Source organism: Theobroma cacao, chromosome 10, assembly GCF_053813885.1.
Source record: "Theobroma cacao isolate CCN51 chromosome 10, ASM5381388v1, whole genome shotgun sequence".
Lineage (NCBI taxonomy): Eukaryota > Viridiplantae > Streptophyta > Magnoliopsida > Malvales > Malvaceae > Theobroma > Theobroma cacao.
The window spans coordinates 28,821,959-28,846,434 of NC_142648.1; the positions used below are offsets into that span (position 1 = coordinate 28,821,959).

The following is a 24,476-nucleotide window of genomic DNA, read 5'->3' on the forward strand; positions in this document are numbered from 1 at the left end:
TTCATCTTAGATATCCCTTTTCTGTAATCAAGTTTTTGGACTAATTATCCTGTACTGCAATGATGGAAAAGACACTTTCATCACAAGATTATGGTTTCACAGCATTGATTAAAGCTTGTAAGAAATTCATGGCAATTTGGAAATAGTTATTTCCAAGCAAATGAGGAAAAAGAAGCTTATTCTCCCAAAGGTTGTTAGTCCAACAACCTTATGCAGGACTAAAGAATTGAACATTTAAGTACAAAGAGCACAAGGTTTGCTGCAAATCATGGTGTTTGGATGTTTGATTCTGCCTCTGAGGATGTCCGGTTCTTGGATTCAGGTTGTCGAATGTCCTCTATCATTCTAACAATTTCATCCATTTTCGGACGCGTTTCTGTTGTTTTTGCCACACATGCTAGTGCAATCTGAAGCATCTGTACCATCTCCTCTTGGAAATGTTGGAACCTCAACAGCTCCACATCAAAAACTTCAGCAGTCCATTCCTCCCGCACAACAGAACGGACCCATCTTGGAAGATCAACCACCTCATCATGCCCTGAAGGCTGGAGGGGAGCTTTGGCAGTCAGCATTTCCAGGAGGAGCACACCAAAGCTGTAAACATCAGACTTTTGAGTTACTTTGCGTGTTTGAATCACCTCCGGAGCACGGTATCCCATGATCCGTGACATGGTTACAGGGGCATTCATTAGAGGTGCCAGGCCAACATCAGAGACACAACCCTCTAGTTCATCACTGAGGAGGATGTTGGAGGACTTGATGTTGCCATGGGTGCATTTACCACCACCCTCGGTATGAATGTGTGCAATTCCTCTAGCAGTTCCAAGGGCAATCTTCATTCTTGAATCCCAGTCCAGTGGAGTTCTCCCTGCACTCCGGTTTCCTATCATTGTTGGAAACAGATAAAAAAGCATTCTACATCAACATTTTTGCAGTAGAGTATTTGGATTTTCCAACTAAAAATGAGAAGTTCCACGTAAATACTAGTGTGGTTCCAGGTGCTAAGTCCTAATTGTTGAATTTGCCTCTTATAATCACAAAGAAATATTTAAAAGAATGAAATCAACAATTATATGGAGTCAGAGCTGCATAAGCATGTCAGAGATAAAGGATTCTCAACTGATTCTGCGTTTGTTAAAGGAATTTTTGAAGAACTTAGCCATCATATGAAGACCATAGCCATCCCTTTTTGTTCTGATATTTTAGGAAAAATAATCACTTAAATGATAGGCTTTTCCATGTTCAAAGTTTAGTTCTCTGTTCCAGGTCGCAAGAATAGAGAAGACAAGAAGAAAAGAAAGTCATATGATGCTAGCTGAGAATGATGCTGCGATGGAGTTGAGAAAGAAGCATACCATGCAAGAGTGAGAACAAGCTGCCGGCTGGCATGTAGCTGTAGACTAGCAGCTTCTCATCCTTTGAATAGTAATAAGCACGGAGTGGCATAACATTGGGATGTCGTCCGACCCTGTCAAGAACTTCCATTTGCTGCTCAAACTCCCTTTTCCCAACTGCAACTTCCTTCAATCTTTTCACTACCACTTGTGTCCCCTCCTCCAAAGCAGCTTTATATGTCGTTCCATAACTGCCCTTACCAAGAACTTCAGCTGAAGCTTTCAACAAATCCTCAAGATCAAAGTTGTAAGAGCATCCTTCAAAGAAGAACAATTTGTTCTTTTCAGCTTCCTGCACCCCACTTCCAAAATCATTAGGCTTCTCACTCTTTCCACCTCCAGAGATTTTTTTCTTCAGCATTCCACTGCCCCCACTGTCTTTCCTCTTCAAACAGTGTATAACGACCACTACTAGCAGTAGAAACAGAAATGCTAAGCCCCCAATCACTATGGCAATGATAGAACCAGCACCTAGCTTGTTTTTTGAAGAAGCATGTCTACTTTGAGAAACTGTTGGTGGGTTTGGAAAGGAAGATGGAGAAGGAGAAGGTGAAGAGGAGACTGCAGAGCAAAGCTTTAGAGGCGAACCACATAAAAATGGATTCCCAATAAATGAAGAAGAAGGAAATCTTTTGAGGGAATTTGGAATTGAGCCAGTCAAGTTGTTGTAGCTGAAATTTAAGACTTTGAGACTTGGGAGATTGAGATAGGGGATGACTCCAGATATGGAGTTGTTTTGGAGGTTCAGAATAGCGAGTCGTGTCAGATTCTGAAGCGTAGTTGGAATGATTCCAGTGAACGAGTTGTAGGAAAAATCCAATGCATTCAGCCGGGGGGAAAGAGAGGCAGGGAAGACACTGGAGAAGTTGTTGTATTGGAGGAACAAGCGGCGGAGAGAAGGAATGGAGGGGATATCAGAAGGAAGATTCCCACTGAGGTTGTTGGATCGAAGGCTGAGGACTCCGAGAGCATCAAGCTTTCCTATGGTATTAACCGGAATGGGGCCTGAAAGTCCTATACCTGGTAGACGGATGGCAATCACGCGGGTTCTATTCAAATCACAAGTTACGCCAACCCAAGACGTGCAAACTGGGGCAGTTGCATTCCAGTTCAGTTTTCTGGCATGTGGGACAGCAGCAGCAAAGTCAAGGAGAGCTTGCCTGTCAGAATTCAGGTCCGCCAAAACCTGAGGAAATTTATGAAGAGGCAATTGAAGGAAAAGGAAGGTAAGCAAGGCAATGAAGGGCTGGAACTTCATGGACATCTGTTCAGTACGAAAGATAGGCAATGATGCCTTTCTGACTCGAATACTTGCTGCTGCTCTCCTGGTTCAGCTATAGAAAACGATGCAACATAGTGAGCTGAACACGTATCAGGGAAGCAGGGATCATAAACTTAAAACAACCACATAGGCAAATAGATATAGTGGTCTGTCCTTTCAACTTAAAGGTGCTAAAGCAAAATTATGCAGCCTTTGACGGTGTTAGCACTGTAGCAGTTTGTGCATAATTTGGGTTTGGAATTTTTTTCAAAGGCAACATAAAAGATGGACTTTTCGGCAGTAGTAAAGCAAAGCTCTAAGAAGAAAATGAAGTTGGCCCAAAATTTAAAAATTTACATGCATTTTACAAGTTAAAAAGACATAAAAGAAATGGGGTCATTCATATTCAAAAGCAAATTGGTAGGAAAAGAATCCAAGGAAAAAAAAGAAAGCATCATCATAAAGAAAAAGCAAAAGTTGCATTATTCTTTGTTCAGTAAAGAGAAGGCCTCATTGCAGGAAAAGTAATCTCTTTAGCACCCCGGCTATAGAGGTGTCACCAACTCATGTAGTATCTCTCATTATGTTATAGATTATGTTAGCTTCCTTTGACTGTTGGATGTAGGCTGAGGGCTACGGAGCAGATTTCTGGTGGGGAGCACAAATCAGTTAAAAATGGGACAAGGAAGCTCTTCTGGGAAAGAACACTGACTTATTTGAATGACAGAAGATTGTTGTATAATAATTGACAATGCCTCAGCTATTCATATACTTTTTCTTTTAAGTGGTGAAGTGAACAACTGATACTTTTACTCGATCTTTTCCAGGAGCAGAACAGTGTTTAGAACAAAGAGTGCATACTTTCATAAGTAAATTTTGGTTTCAAAATGAATCATATCTCTTATCCCTGCAATTTACCTGAGCAATAATCACCACTCTTGGAGTAGTAAGCCCAGGATCAGTTACCTCATTCCCCTACCGGTTACCGGACAGGAAATCATTTCTTTTCTCATCAGTTCTCTGGAAGGATTTTTTCTGAGAAGCATCATGTTTTCTCTAATGTGCAGGAAGTTGAGAATTCGCCGTTGAAATGTACAATGGAGATCAAAAAATTTGTGTCATCTATTAAAGTCCTACTGTTCATATCAAAATTAATGCAGCAGAATGAGCTGCTAGCAGCACCAAACCCAAGTTAGCTGCGACGTCTTTTTACTAGCTTTGAGATGGTAGCCAGCCAGGTTGGTGTAACTAACTTGAACAGAAAAAAAAGGTGTTGCCTAGTGAAAATAGGGATCAGATAGCTTTGTGCATGCATAGGTACCAAGGTTAACCAGATTTTATCCCTTGACTTCTTTTCTGCTGGTGCTGTGGGCAGAATCCGGTCACTAGTCCCAAAAGTGATGGTTTTCTCTCCCCTTCATCTTTTACATGTACAAAAGATAAAGTGAATTTCTTTCTCTTTTGGGATAAAAAGTGAATTTAATAGAGCACCAATCATGCAGACTTAGCCATGGCATTTAAATTTGAAACATAAATGCTTGTTTGGGTATTCCATTTCAATGCCTGTAAACCATTCTACATTATGGTCCAAGTACATTATTCTGAGTTTGAATGGGATGAATTGAAAACACGGGGCATTTATTGAAGGCCTTTAGACCTTGATTTAACTTGATCATAATCAACAATCTTTGGCATGAAGGAGACACTGCTTTAACTCACGTGGTAGGTTCATTTCCCTTTCCTTTTTGTCTTTAATTGTAAGTTGTAAGAAGTAACTAAAAAGAGCATAGTTCTTGTATCAGCAAGGCCAAAGCTAGTTAGCTTGCTTGAGGGGGCAGTTCCAAGTAAACAACGGCTATTTCTGGTTAGAAGTCATTATCGAACTTCATTACCTACGTGTGATTGATAAAACAGGGCATGAAATAGATTCCAACCTCCATAGCAGGGAATTGACGAACTACTAAGAAATTTAAGACTGATTGACTGAACCAGACAATGGGGCCCTGATTAATGGCAGAGGGTAGTTGGCAGTTAGCAGGCGGTTATTAATATAGCATCTTAGCTTGACATCAAAAACTATCATCCTAGGCTGTGCTGGTAGTAACTGAATCTGCGAGAATTTATGATTGATTGCTGATTGGTTTTGGTTTCTGTATTAGGAAAAGATACTTGGATCCAACGAGCTAAACCCCCAGAGAAATGCTTTGGGGCTGGAACAACATACTCACTTCTCTAGAAAAGCTCTAGGTTTAGGCATCGTTTGTACCCGCATTAGCAAGCAGAAATCGCCTAGCTTTACTAACTTTGGGAAACAGAACAAGGTTATTTCATCCAGCGAAGTAATACATGCATAAACTTAGCATTGGCTGGAAGTTTTGCCAGTTGTTTCTTGGATGGAGATCAGCAATAATAACAATAAACCAACTCAGTAAAATGTCAAGATTAAGTAGACTTGAGTCGCAGCAATTTGCTAAGGATGGTGAATGGAAATTAACACAGTTGTTTGTGTATTATCTATCCTTATGCAGAGGAGAAAGATGTCACTACTTGGCTGCCATCAAACTCAAATAAATAAGGTGCACAGACACAGACTAATCCCGTTCCAACACCATATTCCCAAGCATACTATGATAGGATGGCAATCTTAGACAAGTTAACAGTGAATGGATTGCAAAATTGGATTTACCTCTGCCAAAAATAACCTGTTTTCTTTGTGGCAATAATGATGAAATCAGAGATCACATCTCTTGTGCTTGCCCTTTTTCTGAGGTTGGAGTAATAGTGAGCATAAATCACAAGTTCAGAGATCAGCTGGAGACTGGGACTTTGAATACCATTGGGCCAGCAGTAGCTGAGGGGCATAAGTTTTGCAGCCTTGGTACTGAAACTTGCTTGGAGAGAGAGAAACCGTAAGAAGCATGGTAGCCCTGCAGATACGATCAAAGGCCAAACTAATCGATCCTTGCATATGCAATACACTCAAAACAAAATCTATTCACAGTCACTTGTCCAAGGAGTCATTGGAAGAGAAGAGAAGGGTTAAGATGGAAAGAATGTTCTCAACATGGGAAGATGAATGGCAAAAACTGTATGTCATGTATGCACAGTACATTAATTGTAAGATTTATTTGTTACAATAGGGCCATTTGACTATAACACCTTAAAAATATTTGCAGTGGCCACAAGCAGTATAAGGCAGGTGAACCTTCTACAGATGCAGGGCACTCCTACATCAACTCAATTTATCCAGATTTGTCAAAGCCTCAAGCAAACATTCAGAAACCTCAGTGCACAAAAGAAAGGAAGAAGGGGCAAGAACAAAATCTAGCAAGCAATCATTGATTGCCACCTTTTTCAAGCTTTTCAATTTCTTCACGGTGCTTCCTTTCAGCCTCTTGAAGTTCTCGCTCAGCATCCTCCTCTTCCTCAATTTGGTCAAGGTCATCAAATTCCTTGGTTGCTGCCATTGCTTTCACTACAGGATCTCTTAGCTCAGAGATTAATCCACCACCAACCTTGTACTCTTCTTCATCACCAATCAGGAAGAGCCGCTGATCAGGCCCTGATGCCATGGGAATGTCTACTGCTAATAGTTTCATAACATACTGCAAATAGTAATAACAAATGCTCAGATAGCAGGAATATACCACCAGTACTTCAATAATGGTATATATTCTGTATTCTTTCATTTTATACCTTCTTTATTTGTATTTGAGGAGGTTTAAGCTTATGAGTCAGAAGAGAAAGAAAAGGAGCTAGGGAACTATAACAGAAAGCTTTATATGTTTTCAAGAAATGGCATGACAAAAAGACATTAATATTTTATTTACTTAAAAGAATGGCAGAGAGAAACCACTTCATCAGCTGCCTCTATATGAGTCATCAGAAGAAAACAGAAGAGATTCCCCATAATTATCTACCGTAACATCTGGAATATTTGAGAGACATAGAGGAAGATGCACTCTATTGTATCTAGGACTTTGAATTCTATTTACTGGGGGCCCTCCCTCTTCTCTCATCCAAAGAATAGGCCCCAGATATTTCATACAGATAGATTATCAATGATATATTTGAGAGTGAGGCATGCGAAAGATAGCTTGGTGCTTTCAGTTTTGAGTTCTAAGTAATTTTAACTTAGAGAAAAATGATAACTAGAAGAAAAAGAATCCTAATAGTAACAGCCCAAACATGGCCAATAGATAAGTAAAAGAAGTTTTCATTTAGGGTATAATTCAAGAAACTTCAATGAAAACTCACAAGTAAGATCACATGATCAAACTGTGGTATTAACTCATAAATCGAAGTTTTCCTACCACGTTGGATGTGGATAACCAAAAATGATGCTTTCTCTATCCTATGATGGGTTTATAAAAAAAAATAACACTTTAATCACTTAACATCCAAAATCTTTAACAGGGAGAAGGGCCTAACAGTTGATTTTTAAGGAAATGACCAAATAAGATGAATAAGTATATGAGTTAGATATAAATCTTAACACATGACTTGATTAATATTTTCATATTTGTTGAAGGTAAACATAAGGATAGTTTTGTCATTTTTTAAAAAAATTGTAATACTGCAAACCACTTAGTTTTACACATTATCTCTCAGACCAAAGGGAATGGGATAGTGGTTCCTGCCCACAATGCAAGGTTTACTGTAGTAGGTTCCCCAAGAAATAATAAAGATTAGCGAGTATAGAAGCAAACCTGGCCCTTGTTCTTCTTCACTTCAACACTCACTAAACCCTTTCTCTCAGAACCTCGGATAGGGAAGATAAGAAAACACCGCTTGCTCCTAAGTTTTAGCTTGAAGTTCTTCACAGTAAGTCCACCTCCAGACATCACATAAGCCCTCAATTCTGTTCCGGTAAGAGGTGCACCCATAACCTCAAGAATCCCAGCAGCCGTGTTAAGCCTCCTCATGGCCATTCTATAAACTTTGTCAGGATTTATTGTGAACCTTGAGCGAAAATACAGGCCCTGAAGATGATGAAATGAACAAGAAGCAGAAGAGGTAAGATGGCATTGTTCTCCAATAAAATGTCAGAATCATCAATCCACACAACAAGCAAAATAATCATATTCATGAACTGAAGCCCTAAACATGGGCATTACAAAGAAGCAATCTTTACTTTTGTAGGAGTATAGAAACGCATTACTCTACAAAGCAAGGTTTTTTCTGCTTAAAAAAAAGGACCATCAGGATAAATGAGATGACAGCCAATTAAACAGGATCAGCTCAACAGCTAATTTTTTCAGATATTTTGTTTATCCATGAGCATTGAATCTAGAAACTAGTAAGTGTACATTCATGCCATCATTGCTAATTTGCAGGGCATTGAATAGTAACTCCAAATACAGAGTATCTCATTAGAAGTTGCAAAATTCTACTTTCAACAAATCAGTGCTAAATCATTTTCCCAAACTTCATTAAATTACAGTTCGTATATATAAAGTTCTATAGGCATTCACCCATGAATATATGAACAACTCAAACAGCAACTCAATCACGGTGCCAATGATTCAATGTCAATTAATCCATAAACAGAAGCTAATGGTGGCAGTTATTGTATGAGTGAAGCAGTTAAAAGCCAATGCAGACAAGGCGGAAGATAACAACTTACAGCGAAAGAAACAATTGCAGTGGAAAGGGCAAGAAAGCCATACTTTGCCATTCCTTCAGAGAGGCCAATAAAAGAGTTAGCAATACCGAACATAATCCTCCAGAGCAAAACACAGAGCAGAACTCCTCCAGCACCAAACAGAATCAAGTAATTCTTCTTGAAAAAGGCTTCCAAATGTAAACCAATAGCCTCACGGTACCTCGACAGAGTGGACCTGAAGGCATTAGCCGGGTTCTGGAAAGCGTTTTTGGTGAAACTCCCACCAAATTTCTGACCGAAATTAGAGGGTTTAAAGGAAAAGAACCTCAACCCAGACGGGGAAAAGGGGTTGGGTCTAGCAATGTAACGGTTTCTCAAAGGGGTACTTTGGTGGGCAGAGCGAAACAGAAATTGGGAAAGACCAGCATTCGAGGAAGTGGGATTTGAAGAGAGTTGGTGGAAACCATTAGAACAGGAGGAGGAAGAAGAAGGGATGGCAAAGGGGTTGACTCGATGACGATTGGAATGAAGTTTGAGGAAAGCATAGATAAGTCTTGAAGAAGAAGAAGAAGAAGACGAAGATGGCTTCCACATTTTCAGGTTCTGATTATTAGATTCACAGGACGCACAAACTCTCAAAGATCACAAAAAGGGAAGCTTACTTCACAGATTCAATTCCCATCAATTGAAAATGGGAGATGAACAACTTAACCCAACCTATCAAAAGTTTGCTAAAATGATTCTAATAGAATAAAAAAACAAAACACGCAAAGGGCGAGGGGGGGAATGTGTCGGAAAAGGTGGAAGCAGAACCGTCTCACTCTTTTTCTTCTTCTATTTAATTACTTTCCCCGTCGCCACAAGGCAAGTTAATTCGGGTCGGCTTCCCCTGCCATTTTTGGTGTTTCGGGTCTGTTTTTCCATCGTTTTGTAGAAGTAACTTACTAGTTTGGGTGGGTTTCTTTTTGCTTTGATTTGTATTTCAAGTGAGCTGACAGCTGCGAAGCTTATTGTGTCAATAGAAGCTGAAAGCAGTGGGCTCGATTTGGCATTTGATTCCCCATAAGAAGCACTAATTTCATTTCTGTTTTAAAAATTTTGGTCACATTTCTTATAGCGAAAGGATCCAAGGGCTTCAATCATTTGAAATTTCTTCAACTCAAAATCTTTGAAAACAATGGCTTCCAACAGGTAGCAGTAGGGGCTTGCAACAGGTCCAGTACAATGAAAACAATGACCAAAATCAGGAAACTCCTACTATCCAGCTTCCTGCCATATTAACTATATCCATTCATCAACTACATAATCAATTAAACATTGAATCACCTGCACAAAACAATTTCTTAGACAATGTTTTGGTAGAGAGGGGAAAATGGATTAGTCAGAGACACATCAATAAGGTAGGCATCTCAAGGCAACAAAATTGAAACAATAACAAACTGCAATTCCATAACAAACTCGGTGCCATGGTGTGAATAACAATTCACAAAACCAAATAACCTTAACACAATATGTTCCACTAGGGAAAGATACACAGCAAACTACAATAATAAACTAGAAATACGTTCAACAAAAGGGTTTGGAGAGCATTTCAAAATTTTCTAGGTAGTTGTCTACGCTGATGCATGTAGAAAAGCTCTTCCAGGTTGACGATTAGCCAATGGTCCATGACACCCAAGCAGCTGCACATGGTAAAATCACAATTTCCACTTTAGAAAACCAATAACGATGAAAGGCCAAATCCACTAGTAAGCTTGATCATAAGCAAAGAGCATTTTGTTGTCTTAGTACAGTCAATAGTGTAACAAAGGAGGGTTGTATTGAATACACAGACATAAAAGGACAAATTATTGGCAAAATGACTTTGTTAGAAAGAGATAATATTCCACCATATCTTTAGTAATACTACCTTTGCATTGACACCATCTGGCACAATCCTGTTCTCAGACTTCCACCTCAGATAATCAGCACGGCTGTACTTGGTAAAACCCCTGACAATGACAATTATAACAATATCATAAATGATCCTAAACTATATTTCAAGAACATAGGTAACTTGATGGTTGTGCATATGTCCTGAATATATATTAAAAAAGAGCAAACATCAGACCCCATGTTTCCTATAAAAATTTATGCTCTTACAAGATTGTCAAAGGATTTGTAAGAAAAGAGATTAATATTTCTATTTCCTTATAATGCAAAGCTCACTATACCCTTCCCCCAAAGGAAAAGAAAAGGAGCAAGTAAAGACCTAGTTCAAGGCATGTTTCCATATGCAAGAGTTTTAACCAATCTTCACCTAAGTTAAAAACTTATGAACATATATCAAATGTTGAAGGTGCATTTTAAAATCAAGTAAACCTCAGAAGTTTCAGAATTCAAAGTCTATAAAACAAAAATGCATACCACTTCCTGCTAACAATAATCTTTTGACGACCAGGAAACTTGAACTTTGCACGGCGGAGGGCCTCCTGTGCATGATGGCTGTTGCTGTCCTTACAACGCACAGAAAGCAGGACCTGACCAATGTTGACTCTTGCACATGTTCCTTGAGGTTTCCCAAAAGCACCCCTCATACCAGTCTGAAGCCTATCAGCACCAGCACATGAAAGCATCTTGTTGATCCGCAGAACATGGAAGGGATGAACCCTCACTCTCAAATGGAAAGCATCCTTCCCAGCAAATTTGGCCATGTACTTGTTGCAGGCAATTCGAGCAGCTTCCAATGCCTCACTTGAGACATTCTCTTTCTCCCAACTGACAAGATGGACACAGAACGGAAACTCGTCGACCCCTTTTTTCTTCATCCCAACATCATAAATTCTAATCTTAGAATCTGGGACACCACGGCAGTATCGAGATTTTGGGTATGGCTTGTTCTTGATTTGGCGATAACATCTTGCAGGCCCTATAAGAAGAATATTAGAAAACCAGCTCAAGCATGACACTCAAAGTCAACATAATACAACAAATAGCTTCTTAAGGAATGCATGCTAGAACCATGAATGTTACGAAGCTGTTTAAAAGAGATGTTTCTAGAAACATTAACATAAGCCCATCCCAGAAGAGAATATATAAATAAAATGTTAAATATGTTGTATGTCGATTAGTTTAACCAGCCCCTGCAAACAAATCCATAATGCTTTATAGATTCCACAAATGCAGCAAAACAGTAGCCCATGGAAGATGATCCATAGCACACATTCCCAATGATTTTTGGGTGGTATTTGCAAGTAATAACTGAGTCCAAAATGGAAAATAGCACCTTATGATAGAAATGACCACTATAATATTACAAAGACCAAAACTATATATACAGGTTCTTGCTTGGTGCAACAAACCCAAAAAACTGAAAATCATTATATGCTAAATTGCACTCAATTTCTAATTCACATCTCAGCCTTTAAGTTACCATTCATGACCAAATTTTCGTCATCATGGAACAATTTTATCATGGCCATCCAGAGATGGACTTGGTGCTGGTTGTGGTGACAGCATGTGAATGAAACCCAGAAAAGATAAGAGTGAAAATTGAATTTTGAAGAGCAAATTGGGTAGATTTAATGGGTAAAACATTTCCAAATTCCCCAAGCCCCATTTTTTATCTGAGAAAACCCATTAATACAGTTACAGCGTCGAAAAGCAAATGTAAAAATTCATCCTTGAAAATAAAGGGAGAAAATTGGATCAACCATACAAAGGAAAGGAAAACTCAAAACAGCATTCAACAATATTCGAGAATGATAGCACACCACTAAAAACACAAGCAACGTAAGAATGATGATAGCAGTTAAGATTTCAAAGAAGAATTATAGTAGCCAGCAAGCAAGGAAAGAAGGAACTCACTCCTCCCCATGTCGTCCAGGAAAGAATTGAGAATAGCAGAGCGACGTAAACCCTAGGCGATTCCCATCCCTCTTTTATTTAACTACTTGTGCCATGACCCATGGGCTCAATGCAGCTTCAGCCCATTCACTCAAGTCAAGGAGCCCAAACTACTTTTGTGTGAGCTGATATTGTTTCTTTTTACTTTAATTTGACATGTTGGGTGGCTTCGAGAGAATTCGAAGATCAAATGGCATCTATCACTAAGCAAAGCTTTGATATGTTTTTTGATCAACAAAATGTCTGTGTTCTCATGATTGCAATCCTATATATAAAACCACCATGCTTCAATCTTATTTACTTGCCTATGAATACATACAGAATTGGTTGGAAACAGTAATCTTTCATTGCAAAACGACCAACGATCAAATTCCCAACAAACACAAGAGAAGATAGAGCCAACTAGTATTGATCTTGTCAACATAACAGAGGTATGGATACTACTTCTACATTATCGTTTTTTGTACATTATCAATGAAGAAACTGCAAAAGTAGCCATGGGGTAAGCTGCACGGGCTATCAACTGAGAAATTAGGGACACAGGCAGCATAAAGTCCACACCAACAACACAGACTAGCATCATAATTACATGAATGAGAAACACTTGAAGCAGACAAAACAGGGGAAAGGTGGCAACTATTTTAACAGAATTTGAAGAGCCCCTTTCCATTTTTTGATCTTTCTAGATGTCCCTCTCTTATTGTACATTCTTCCAATCTTGGTGATGCTGGAAAATGAGATCCTTGGTTAGAAAAGAACAATTGTTCCTGCCAAATGGTTGCCACTACTCTAGCCTTTTATGGGTATCTGAAATAGAAATGAAACAAAAAGGGTCAATTCAGAGAATAATAAATGCATGGGTATCAAAAACTTTTTAATGGTTCTTTTGCTCACTCACCACTTGCAGAGATTTTGGTATCTTGCTGTTTTCTTTCTTCGTCAATGATGCTATGAAACACTATGATACGATCTTCATCTTTCAATGGATGAAAGCCCGCGCAAACAGCTGCTGCTTGTAACTTCTAAAACCATGTTGCGTGCCATGTTAGAGGAATCCAACCGGAAAAAGGAGAAAGAGATACATAGGCCAAAAAGTCCAATAAAAGACTCCAAATTAAATAGATCGAGAAGGAAGACATACGAAACTTTGGAATCACAAGAATCTCAGTGCATGTGGTTGCAAGGAGAGACTCTCAAGTCACGGCTCAGATCTTAGGCTGGAAATACATGACAAATCAAAGATATGAGGAATAAATGAGGCACCAACACCAACTTGGAATTTGATGTTTCCCTAGGAAGATTCTAGAATGACATGCCAACTTTATGCACTTCATCAGAAACAACAAACATAGTAGGAAGCAAAAATTTATAATATGATTTGGTAGAGTTTTTACGCACCACGTAATTGCAATTAATGAAAGAAATACATAAAATTGGAATATAATCTCCATACCTGTGGAATTATTGAAATTTCATCGGGCACTTCCCTTGAAGAAAATCTTCATGAAATCCCCTACTTCACCTCTGAAAATTGCGTACAGGTGAAACAGCTTAACAAGTTAGGCAATATCTTGAAGAAATCAACTAATAATTGCATGTATTGACAATCAGAGATTAGCATCTAAGCAGATAATATTCTATAACTAACACCATGAATAAATGAACTGTTTCTTGGAGACACTCTATCTCTGAATATCTAAAAAAGGAGTTGAAAGAATGGACCAAAAAGCATAAATTAATCTCCAAGATACAAGTAACATGAAAACTATTGATTGGCAAGAGAGGAAACTGTAATGACAAATTCCAAAGCCATCCCAATTTTGCACTAAAAGGTTCCAATAATGTGATTCTAGTTGCCACATGCAGGATGCGATCAACCATCATCCCCTATATATCAACATGAGTAATTAGTCCTTGATTTATTAAACAGTCATCTATCCCTCTGCAGTCTTTCCTGCTGCAGTTACAGTCTTATTTATATTTCTTTAGGCTGATGAGGCATTTTTTTTATTGATGAAGGATTCTGAGACATTTTTGGCCCACAATTCAATGGGCCTGGGATGTCAAGGATGCTTCTAATCAATGATCAACCTCATTAAAATGGAATTGATTATCTTTTGAATTCTAGAATCCACTCTTGATAAGTAAAAATGTGAAAAGAGTTATTTGATTATCCTGATAGCAAAATGAAACATCAAACTTACTAAGGGTTCTCAATGTTTTCTTGATCAAGCTAGTGAGACATTGATTTAATGAACCAATAAGTCAGGATGAATGTTTCATTCTACAGAAAGAGCTATAAGCTGTACCTTTAAGGACTAAATATCTGATGGTATGAAGAGCTAAGAAAAATGGAAGCAGCATCGCCCACTGAGCTATGAAAAAACTTATTCATAAAAAATAGCTCAGCCCACAGAAGCAGCCACATAAGGAATGTCATCAGAGCCAGATGAGTCCACCAATAGTTTATCCCTCAAATAAGTTTTCAAGAACGAGTGATGAGCATCACCTACGTTTACACCATATGCAGGCCCCTTGGAGAATTGAGCATACATTGCCTCATCAGGAATCAAACCTGAATTCCACATTTCAATAAACTGATTGAGGGCTGAAGGATATGGATATGATCTGAACAGCAATTTAGTTACACTGTTCACTGTATTATGGTCCAGCTCAACCTCTGCCTCACTGATTTCTTGCAACAACTGTTTGACCATTTTGAGATCTCTCTCCTTGCAGAACCCAGAGATAACCAAATTATATGTGTGTGCATTTGGCAGAACACCAAGTTCCTTCATCTGGCTGTACAAAGTAAAAGCTTCTCCTACCCTTCCACTCTTGAGAAGTCCAAAGATGGCAACATTGTATGATACAACATCTAAAGGGTATTTCTCTACAAGTGCCCTCCTAAACAATTTAATGGCTCTGTGATATTTACCAACTCTTATGAGCCTATCTATGATAATAGTATGGACATGAGCATCAAGACCAGGGCAATACATTATTATGCTTTGATACACATTAACCGCTTCATCAATTCTTCTTGCTCCACACAGTCCGCTAAGTAATCCAACAAAGCTATACTTATCAGGTGTAAAACCTCTATCAAGCATGTAATCATATAACTCCACAGCATGCAATGGATAGCCAGCCTTGCAAAAGTAGTTCAATAGTGAGTTACAAACTACTAGGTCCCCTTCTATTGCAAGTCCACTTGCTATCTTAGGTAAAAGAGAAAACCTCCTAGACAAACATATGTTGGATAACAAAGAGCAAAATGTATAAGAATCAGGTAACAATTTTCTTTCTGGCAAACTTACAAAAACATCAAATGCATCATCATACCTCCCAATCTTAGACAAACAATCTATTAACACATTACAGAGAATCAAGTCAGGAACATATCCATCAGATTCCATTCTATTTAGAATGCTAAAAGCAGTACTAACCATTTGGGAATCCAAGAATCCCTTAATCAAAGTGGTGTAAATCACAACATTAGGAGAGCAACCAGTTCCAAGCATCTTTATAAACAAATCATTAGCCATATCAGGCTGACGCAATCGACAAAACCCATCTATCAATAAACTCCAAGCATTTACCGATACAGAAACTCCCAAAATAAGCATCAAACTCAACACTTGATATGCCTCTGCTAGCCTACCCATTTTACAGAAACAATTCAAAATCATCTCCAATGTCCTAACATTAGGATAATGCCCCTCCCGGAACATTCTTCTGATAACATACTTCATATTAGACAAATCTCTCAACTTGCACAAATTACATAAAGCAGTATTAAAAGTCAAGAAATTTGGGAATCCGGTTTCTTTCAAAACCTTGATAGCTACATCAACATGCCCGATTTTAAACAAAACATCCATGATTACATTACGTGCAAATGTATTTGGAGTAAAACCAACAGTAGCCATTTCCTCAAAAGTCTCAAAAACCATTCCATATAATCCACCACGCCAATAAATCCTCAACAAAAGCAAGAAAGTTTGTGGCTTTATCACACAGCCAACAGTTTCCAATTCCCCAACAATGCTTCTTACAGTTACATACTTTTTGGTTAACTGAGTGAGAACATTAACCATACAATCAAATGCTTCACCATCATGAAAATAATTGGGTTGCTTAGCACACCATAAGAAAAAGCCCAAAGCAATCAAATTAGAAGGGCAGTTCACTAAAGTAGAGTGAACAATCTGAGGAGTGATAGTAAGTCTCCTTTTTTCCCAAGAAAAACTTTGACTTTTGTCAGTTGAACATACCTCTGGTGACGAGAAATGGCGAACTAACACGAAAGGCAATACTTTGAGGATCTGGGTTCTTGGTTTTGAATGCAGGAAGCCCCTGTTGTATCTCCATAGCATATTTATAAGCGTGCAAAAGGATAGGTAAAAGTGCTGAAGTAGGTGACTCGTGATAAAATTAAAAGAAAAAAAAAAGGAGAGAGAGCTATGGGATTTTCCAACAACATTAGCAGGAAAGAATGGTACTTTCAAATGCCAAATGTGAGACAGTGAAGCTTGAAGCTTCTGACACAGAAAGGGTTTTAGGCATTGATGCAGTTGCTAAACCTTGGAGATGAAAAAGAAAAAAGGGTATCTCGCTCTTGATTGCAAAGGATGGAAATTTAGTGGATACAAGCGACTTGGATGTATTTGACAGGCTTTTTTGAACCGAAAAAATGAATAGGATAAAGAATTGAGTTGTTATTTGTGTTGGAAAACGTATTCAAAAGTCGACAAGTGAACAAAATTGAGACAACAATTCGTCCACGAAAGAGAGAAAGGGAAGGAAGACACAGAAAAAGGACAACGGCAGAGAACTACTTGGATTTGTAGAGATGGGGTAACGGCGCCGCGGGGAGGGAAAGGGTGAGAGAGAGAGAGAGAGGTATGCTACGCTCTACTAGCTTGGCGCCGTTGGGCAAGGCAGGCACAGAAAAGGAAATTAAAAAAACATAAACAAATTACACCTCAGCTTCCACAAGACCGAATTTAGCCACGTGGATCATGACACCTAACCAAATTATTTCACGTGGCAGTTATCAACTATGAAATATTATAAAATTAATTATAAATTTGACTACTCAAAATATAAATATAATATGTATGAAGTCATTTTACTATTAGTTATCAAAATAATTCATACATGATGATTTTTAATTAATTATTACGGGGTTTAGATTATGATTAACACGGTAAGACTACATCAATTTAATTTATTAAATCAAATTGTTAGAATCCAAAATTAGATCAAAAAAATCCTCCACTGACATTGCACATTTGATCAGATTGTTGAGAACACTTAAAACATTTGATTCATTGATTAATACATAATCTATGATTATGCTTATTTTTCAATTTCTAACAACTAAAAATAGGAGAACAATATTGAGAATAGAGATAGAAAATTGAAATGATATATCGTAAAGATTGGAGGTACAGGAATCCTATGCTTCATGTCTTGCTCACAAAAACCAACAAATGACAAATCCATTTCATTTCAACTTGGTAATAATTCTTTAGATTGTATAAGGTTGGGTAAGTGCAGGGAAAGACAGCATGCTTCCATCAGCTTTTTGCCTACAGTTTATTCTCCTCTGCAAGCCAAATTGGCAAATAAAAAAGAAAAAAGTGACAACAATTTAATCAGATTTATATAACATTTATTGTGAGCAAATAGTCTTGTATTCATTAAGGTCCTGCCACAGAAAGACTTTGCTCCCCTTTAGATAAGAATCTCAAAATTCTGCAATTTTCACAAACATGTGTATCCTTGTGTGACATAGATAGTCTGGCTCCACTCGTCGCCAGACGCATCACTCTAATAGTTAGCATGCACAATCTTAAAGAGCCAATCCACCAATTTATTTTAACCAAAATGGAGAGAGTGTTCCAAATTCATTATTCCAGATACATAACAAAAATCCAACTCAAGACTCATCCAGTCCCAACCAAAAAACATGGTTCATCATTGCGAGCAACCTCAATAAAGCTGCATCTAACTTATGAAAACTCTAAGTTCTCATAAATTGGCCGCTTCCCACTGATTTCAATACCTGTGTGCCAGCTTCTCCTTTTCCTGGTAGTTTTGGACATACCTGCAACCAGTTGCATAGAGCATGTAAAATAAACTATGATACATGCAAGCACAACTACAGTGTAGTTCCTTCATAAATCATAAAGAAGACCTACAGCTACAGAACATAAAAGTACTTAACATCTTAAGATTGCAATTATATTGTCAACAAACGCAGCCTGAGTTGTATACAGAAGGCATGTTCCTAAGTTTTGTGCAGTTTCATCAGCTTAGGACAAAGAATATCAACACACCTCCAAAAAAGTATTATGAAATTGAGTTTGATATGTAAAGCTGCTAGTTAACAGAGAAATTCAACATTATGTAGCTCATAGCATGTGTTTTCATAAAAAAGTGTATGTGCACAGTTGTAATAGGCTAATATAATGTAGGTAAGAAAGTAGTAAAGAAAAATTTAAGACTAAATTCATAGAAAATTTGTAATTGTGGTCTTTATTTGCCGTTGGACAGAATTAGGGCATTATTCAAGCAAGAATGGATCTATTTGAGTGTTTGCCTTAGGTAAAGAGTTGCAGGATTCATTTTATTTTCTGATTTCCTTGAGTATTGAGTTCAGACATATTCGGCCAATTTCCAGGTTATCCAGAAATTTCAGAATTTGAGCCTCAGGGTTTATTTTAGAGTTTTCTTCTGTTATAATGTTTGCCTTTATGGTTTAGGAGCTGTTTGAATCAATTGGTAGTTTCCCATTTGGATTTCTAGTCCTTCCGTATTACTAGAAATCTCGAAACAAGCATGCAAGTTATCTAAATTAATGGAGAACAATTTTATGAGAATTTTGCTGCTATTATTCTCTCTTTAGAATAGTGTGAAGCAATATCTAACACCACGTGCAAAGTCTTTTAAGGCCTTACTTGTGAAGCCTTTGTCTTTATCTCCTTCTTCTTTAAGCCTACAAGCAGCCTAAACCATTCCCTTGAACCTTACTTAAATTAATTGTTCATGAATACAGTTTGCAGCTGAAAGCCCTAGAAAAAATCACTCTTTTCCTGTCTTGAACCAAACGAAGCTAAGCAACAAATTTTAACTATTTTCTCCATCCAAGAAAGCCCTGAATCATAAGTTTTTGAAGTTGGAGTGGACCCATGAGGTTGGAATTGTGGTCTTTATTTACTATTTAACATTGTACTGATTTAGCATACTATTGGAGCTAGAACAGACATTAACGTTAAGTTTATTTAAGAAATGAATGAGAAGCAGCAACCAACCCTATCAGCTCAATTACCTGTATCTATTTAACTTAAACTAGCTAGAGATCGAAACAAATGAAATTGTGGAAGAACTAATATGATAGCGATGTTCATGTACATATAAAAAAAAAAAGGTAATTTTTACTTTCTAAGATTAAAAGCGATGGCCTTCATTGGATTCCGAACATGAGAAAACATGAAACTGAAATCAAATCCATAAAAGAAACAGAGGCAGCTATTACATGGCGATTAGATAGATCAGAGATATGATGAGAAAACGAAAAACCAGAAACAATGATGTGATGGAAAGCCTAGGTCAAATTAAGAGAAATCAGAAACGGAAACTTGGGGGAAAAGATTATATGAATCGATAGTAACGGCAATAATAATAATATAATTAACACGGAATAAATGAAAAAGAAAAAGGCGTACGTATAGGTTCCGACGAGAGGGCCAAGGAGGAGAGTGGCGCTGATCCAATTCTCGGTGACCTTGTGGGTGATCTTGGAAGGCAGATCCTTCCACAGGCCACTCATTATGTTCTGCTGGAACGGAGACAAAGTGTAGATCACTGCCCTCATCTTCGCCGGATGCTTCCCCATTTCGCTTCTTTTCTCACTTTCCACGCTTTTCCGATGAGCGATTGACTGACTATCTCTATTCTCAACAAAGCAGGGGAAAGGGAGGCGTGCGTGCGCTTATAAACCAAACAAAAGCCCTTGGATTTAGCCCAAGTGGCTTTAGTGTTCTTGGGTTTAGCCCAACTGGTTTTAGTGTTCCTGAGTTTAGCCCAAGTGATTAACCTATTTAAATATGATATTTAATTTATTTAAATAATAATAAGTTATATTTATAATTTAATTTTACATACTTCTTTATAATTTTAAATATTTTTCATGTACTGTAAAATGTGAATTCAATAATCTAACTAAAATATTAGTATTTCTACTGAAAATGTTATAGAGGTTGAATAATATGAGTTAAGTTGTTAATACAATAAATAAATGTGTCGTATATGAGTTAGGTAAGTCGATCCCTATAAGAGATTAATTTTTTTGTGTCATAAACGAGTTAATGTGATTACAATATAAACACGATTATACAAACTTTAAACTCATTTAATTTCGTATCACGATAATGTATTGTACATAAATTTATTATATCTATACATGCTTCGAACCTTATTAGTCTCATTGGTTGCTTGTCATGATTAGTAATTGATGACATGACACCTTGATCTTATAATCAAAGGGAGCATTCCACACGTAATTATTCGATTATACAAAAAAAAAAGATTATGTATGAGTTCATCACTTATAAAAGTGAAATCTATATAATATTTTGATCAATCTTACATAATTTGTGATTATAATTTATTAATTTTAGTGCAATAATTATAAGAGGTATGCTCTTTGTAGTAAAAATGTACATATTAAATTTTGAATTTTTTAAATAATATAGATGCTTAATATTTTTTATTTTTTTAAAAATAAAATTATAATATTAAAATAAGAGTATTAAGTATCTAAAAAATGTTATTTTAAAATATTGAGAATATGATAATATATATATGATAATTATGATATTATTAAGTTAATTTTTGTCCTTAAATTATTAAAAATCTCTTATATATACATGGTTACCTAATAGAATTGCAATTTCTAAAGAATGAGGTGGAGGTGCTGTTGCACCTTTAACAAAGAGCTAACTGCATATTGAAGTGTGTCTAGGATCAATTTCGGAAATTGCTGAATTGACTGTCTGTCATTCCCGTAAATGACGGACAAATTCCTACCGCTCAATTTCAATCAATCCATATCCGACATATATTTTGTTGGGTTCTTTGATCATTTTCATAGTCCTATAAATTGATGATTCTGTTATTATCAGAATACCAGAAAAAAAAGAACACAAAGACTGGACTTTGTTCATCATCATTGCTTCCTGTCACTTAGCATAAAATTGGCTGTCTGCGACCCCAAAGCTCTCTACTTTCCACAGTTTCCTTCCAACCCAAAATTGTATTTGGATTTTGAAGAGAGGAAAGAGCCGCGAAAATGAAAATCTTAGAGGTTCCATGCTTAGAAGACAACTACTCCTATCTGTGAGTCTTTTTCTCCTTTAATGATTTGTTCCCAATCTTTAATTCGAAAATTTTAAACTTTTTAATTAATTAATAAATGAAATAGGATCATAGATGAAAGCACAAAAGAGGCAGCGGCGGTGGATCCGGCGGAGCCGCAGAAGGTGGTTGAAGCTGCCAATCAGCAGGGAGTTGTTCTCAAGTTGGTTCTCACCACTCATCACCACTGGTAAGCCCATCAGCAGGGACTAATTCACTGGGAATTCGAATGTCTAGAATTTAGGCTTAGGATCATTCATTGTTCCAATTTCATTTCTTTGCAGGGATCACGCTGGTGGGAATGATAAGATCAAGGAGCTGGTCCCCGGGATTAAGGTTTACGGGGGTTCCCTTGATAATGTCAAAGGCTGCACTGATCAGCTCCAAAATGGTGATAACTTACAACTTAGCTCTCATATCAACGTACTGTCTCTTCACACCCCTTGGTATATGCCCCTTCTCTTCTGTTTACTTGTTTGCTTATTTCTGCCTGCCACACTTGGTTCTCTTTCTGTGTCTCAATTTTTTGAAACCCTCTCTTTTCCCCGACTTCCTTTCGTCAGCCACACCAAGGGTCACATAAGTTACTACGTCACTGGCAAAGAGGGAGAGGACCCTGCTGTTTTTACTGGAGATACACTCGTAAGTTCAAACCTGGATCTTACTTATGTGTGTGTGTGTGTGTATGTATTTGCAGTTACTTGTTATTAAAAGAGAAGCCATTGTTACTTTCTTTTTGGTCTTTTGATGTAGCTCATTCTAGTCTAAAACTAGTTAATTAATATGGTATCATGATCTATTTGGTCCTGTATTCTGATTGATAAATTCTTAGTGGCCCATTTAATGTAATCCTTCCAGTTTGCGTTGGATATAATTCTGGCAAGCTTTTCTTGGTTTTGTGTAAGAATTACTTGCACGGATCATTTAAGCTTAAACCTAATCCTTGGGATTTCACCTGTTAGCTTATACTTTTAGGTATGAAGCTCTATCCCCTAATCAGAAAGCTTTTGGACGGTTAGGAGGTGGATCATTTGTCTTTCTCTTGTTTACTGGTCTGGAAATAATTTTTGTCATTTTCCTTGTTTCTCATTTTATAGTTCATTGCTGGTTGCGGGAAATTTTTTGAAGGCACAGCAGAACAGATGTATCAATCACTCTGTGTAACCTTGGGTTCATTGCCAAAGCCAACTCGTGTTTTCTGTGGACATGAGGTACAGAGATTTGCCCATTGCCTTTTCTTACCTGTCACCGAGCCCAATTGATAGAGATACTCACTAAGCAGCTAATTTTCCCATGTCTAATGTAGGCATAGGCAGGTAGCAAGCTGAAAGTATATTTCAACTTTGATTGTGCAATTAAAATATCACAGATTTTACTCATATCATCATCAAAATAACATTTTTGTTAGTACTGGTATCTACCTATATATCTAAGTTCCAACATTTTTGTTAGAACTGAAAGCTGGCATATAGTTCTAACCTTAGCAGCATCAATCAGTGCAATTTGGGTTAATTTAGCATACAAGGTAATTAATCATCTTGAGCTAGAAAACTAGCAATGACTATTTTGTGAAAGCTGCAGTATGTTTGCTGTCTGTGGAGTGTCCGTTGTGTACAAAATTATCTTGCTGTGTTGAAGATGTCTAGCCTGTGAAATGGGAACCTTGAAGTGAGAGGGATTTTCCATATTTCTTTTTAAGTCTGTTATGTCTTAGTTGATTTCAGTAATTGGTTGCAAACTAATTTGTTTTTGTTGCACTGCTTCTCATTTCTGAAGATTAATGAAATGTTTGGACCTATGTTTCTCTAGTACACAGTGAAGAACCTGCAATTTGCATTGACAGTTGAGCCAAAAAATGCAAGGATACAGCAAAAGTTAGCATGGGCTACTAGTCAGCGACAAGCAGGTCTGCCCACCATCCCCTCAACCATTGAGGAAGAATTGGAGACAAATCCATTTATGCGAGTTGATCTATCAGAACTTCAGGTTTACTCTTTACCATAAAATTCATCCCCAATGTGACAAATCTCAAGTTGATTGTGATGAGATACTATTTCAGATTACATGTCAAGCTTGAACTAGTCTTAAGACGTTAATGTTTCCCCTTCTTCATTTGGTTTCTAACCATCTTGTAGTTCTTCTTGCACTGGGCTGTTGTTTTATGTCTCCGCATTTTACAGGCTTTCTTATGTGGAAATTTTATCTGATTTCAGGGGCGCATTGGTTGCCAGTCTCCTGTTGAAGCACTCCGGGAGATTAGGCGGATGAAGGACAATTGGCGAGGCTAAATGGAGGAGTCGTCCCAGATGTGTATGAACTACAAAGGAAGAAGCTTTTCCCAAAAAAGAAAAAAAAACTATGAAGGAAGGAAAAAAAAAAAAGGACTCTCCATCTACCTCCTTTTCTTTTTTCCTGTAAGAATAAAACATGTTTGCATGGTGTTGGAAGTGGGTTGGCAGTTATAATTATGTTGCCATTGAACATGTGAAACTGGCATAATCAGGTCAACTAGGGACCAATGTTAGTTCGTGGCATGAACTTGTGCATGTATTATAATATTTTCCCCGTTTGATTGTTTTCATTTTTCTTTTCCGGTAGCCTGTAATGTGATGCTACTATTTACATGTGGAGTGCCTGTGGTCCGCAGGGTAGACTTAGTTTAACAAAGTGTCTTCCGTTTGATCCGAAGTTTTGCTATGGTCCGAAGAGAAACTTGTATTCAGAAAAGAGAAACAGGGTAGAAGACCCAAAGCATGTCACTCCACAAAAATTGCGAAGTGTTATTTAAATGGTGGTAGTTCACCTAACGCTAGCAGTTTGTTCGACTTGACAAAGCATTTTAAACGTTGTTTAAACTCAGCAAGTGGGAGTGGTTTCAATATTTTCAATGCATCGGACAGAGTAA

At 37.5% G+C, this 24,476-nt stretch overlaps 6 protein-coding genes across 7 annotated transcripts; 1 reads left to right on the plus strand and 5 right to left on the minus strand.

Annotated features, from left to right (window-relative positions):
* Positions 1-54: 54 nt before the first annotated feature.
* LOC18587519 (putative inactive receptor kinase At5g58300) lies at positions 55-3,760 on the minus strand. The gene is made up of 3 exons (XM_007011330.3): positions 3,574-3,760; positions 1,356-2,728; positions 55-883 (listed from the first exon to the last, which is right to left on the minus strand). Exons 2-3 carry the CDS (start codon positions 2,656-2,658, stop codon positions 267-269), a joined length of 1,920 nt encoding a protein of 639 aa, XP_007011392.1. The 5' UTR covers positions 2,659-2,728; positions 3,574-3,760; the 3' UTR covers positions 55-266.
* Positions 3,761-5,728: 1,968 nt separating this feature from the next.
* On the minus strand, positions 5,729-9,241 carry LOC18587520 (uncharacterized). The gene is made up of 3 exons (XM_018129075.2): positions 8,282-9,241; positions 7,365-7,637; positions 5,729-6,260 (listed from the first exon to the last, which is right to left on the minus strand). Exons 1-3 carry the CDS (start codon positions 8,852-8,854, stop codon positions 5,991-5,993), a joined length of 1,116 nt encoding a protein of 371 aa, XP_017984564.2. The 5' UTR covers positions 8,855-9,241; the 3' UTR covers positions 5,729-5,990.
* A 442-nt stretch (positions 9,242-9,683) lies between these two features.
* LOC18587521 (large ribosomal subunit protein uL16-like) lies at positions 9,684-12,237 on the minus strand. Its single transcript, XM_007011333.3, has 4 exons — positions 12,107-12,237; positions 10,667-11,168; positions 10,170-10,251; positions 9,684-9,942 (listed from the first exon to the last, which is right to left on the minus strand). The coding sequence occupies exons 1-4, from the start codon at positions 12,114-12,116 to the stop codon at positions 9,874-9,876; spliced, it is 663 nt and encodes a 220-aa protein (XP_007011395.1). The 5' UTR covers positions 12,117-12,237; the 3' UTR covers positions 9,684-9,873.
* Positions 12,238-12,513: 276 nt separating this feature from the next.
* LOC18587522 (Pentatricopeptide repeat (PPR) superfamily protein) lies at positions 12,514-17,077 on the minus strand. 2 transcript variants are annotated; one of them, XM_018129078.2, is made up of 5 exons: positions 14,455-17,077; positions 13,599-13,669; positions 13,287-13,362; positions 13,044-13,164; positions 12,514-12,952 (listed from the first exon to the last, which is right to left on the minus strand). In XM_018129078.2, the coding sequence occupies exon 1, from the start codon at positions 16,522-16,524 to the stop codon at positions 14,551-14,553; it is 1,974 nt and encodes a 657-aa protein (XP_017984567.2). In that variant the 5' UTR covers positions 16,525-17,077; the 3' UTR covers positions 12,514-12,952; positions 13,044-13,164; positions 13,287-13,362; positions 13,599-13,669; positions 14,455-14,550. The 2 variants fall into 2 exon arrangements, with proteins under 2 accessions (XP_017984567.2, XP_007011398.3); XM_007011336.3 differs by having other exon boundaries at positions 13,044-13,167.
* Positions 17,078-18,005: 928 nt separating this feature from the next.
* On the minus strand, positions 18,006-20,132 carry LOC18587523 (Cytochrome b-c1 complex, subunit 8 protein). The gene is made up of 2 exons (XM_007011337.3): positions 19,882-20,132; positions 18,006-18,260 (listed from the first exon to the last, which is right to left on the minus strand). Exons 1-2 carry the CDS (start codon positions 20,049-20,051, stop codon positions 18,212-18,214), a joined length of 219 nt encoding a protein of 72 aa, XP_007011399.3. The 5' UTR covers positions 20,052-20,132; the 3' UTR covers positions 18,006-18,211.
* A 1,064-nt stretch (positions 20,133-21,196) lies between these two features.
* GLY2 (Metallo-hydrolase/oxidoreductase superfamily protein) lies at positions 21,197-24,152 on the plus strand. Its single transcript, XM_007011338.3, has 7 exons — positions 21,197-21,553; positions 21,639-21,761; positions 21,856-22,017; positions 22,135-22,213; positions 22,669-22,782; positions 23,381-23,557; positions 23,785-24,152. Exons 1-7 carry the CDS (start codon positions 21,507-21,509, stop codon positions 23,857-23,859), a joined length of 777 nt encoding a protein of 258 aa, XP_007011400.3. The 5' UTR covers positions 21,197-21,506; the 3' UTR covers positions 23,860-24,152.
* Positions 24,153-24,476: the final 324 nt, after the last annotated feature.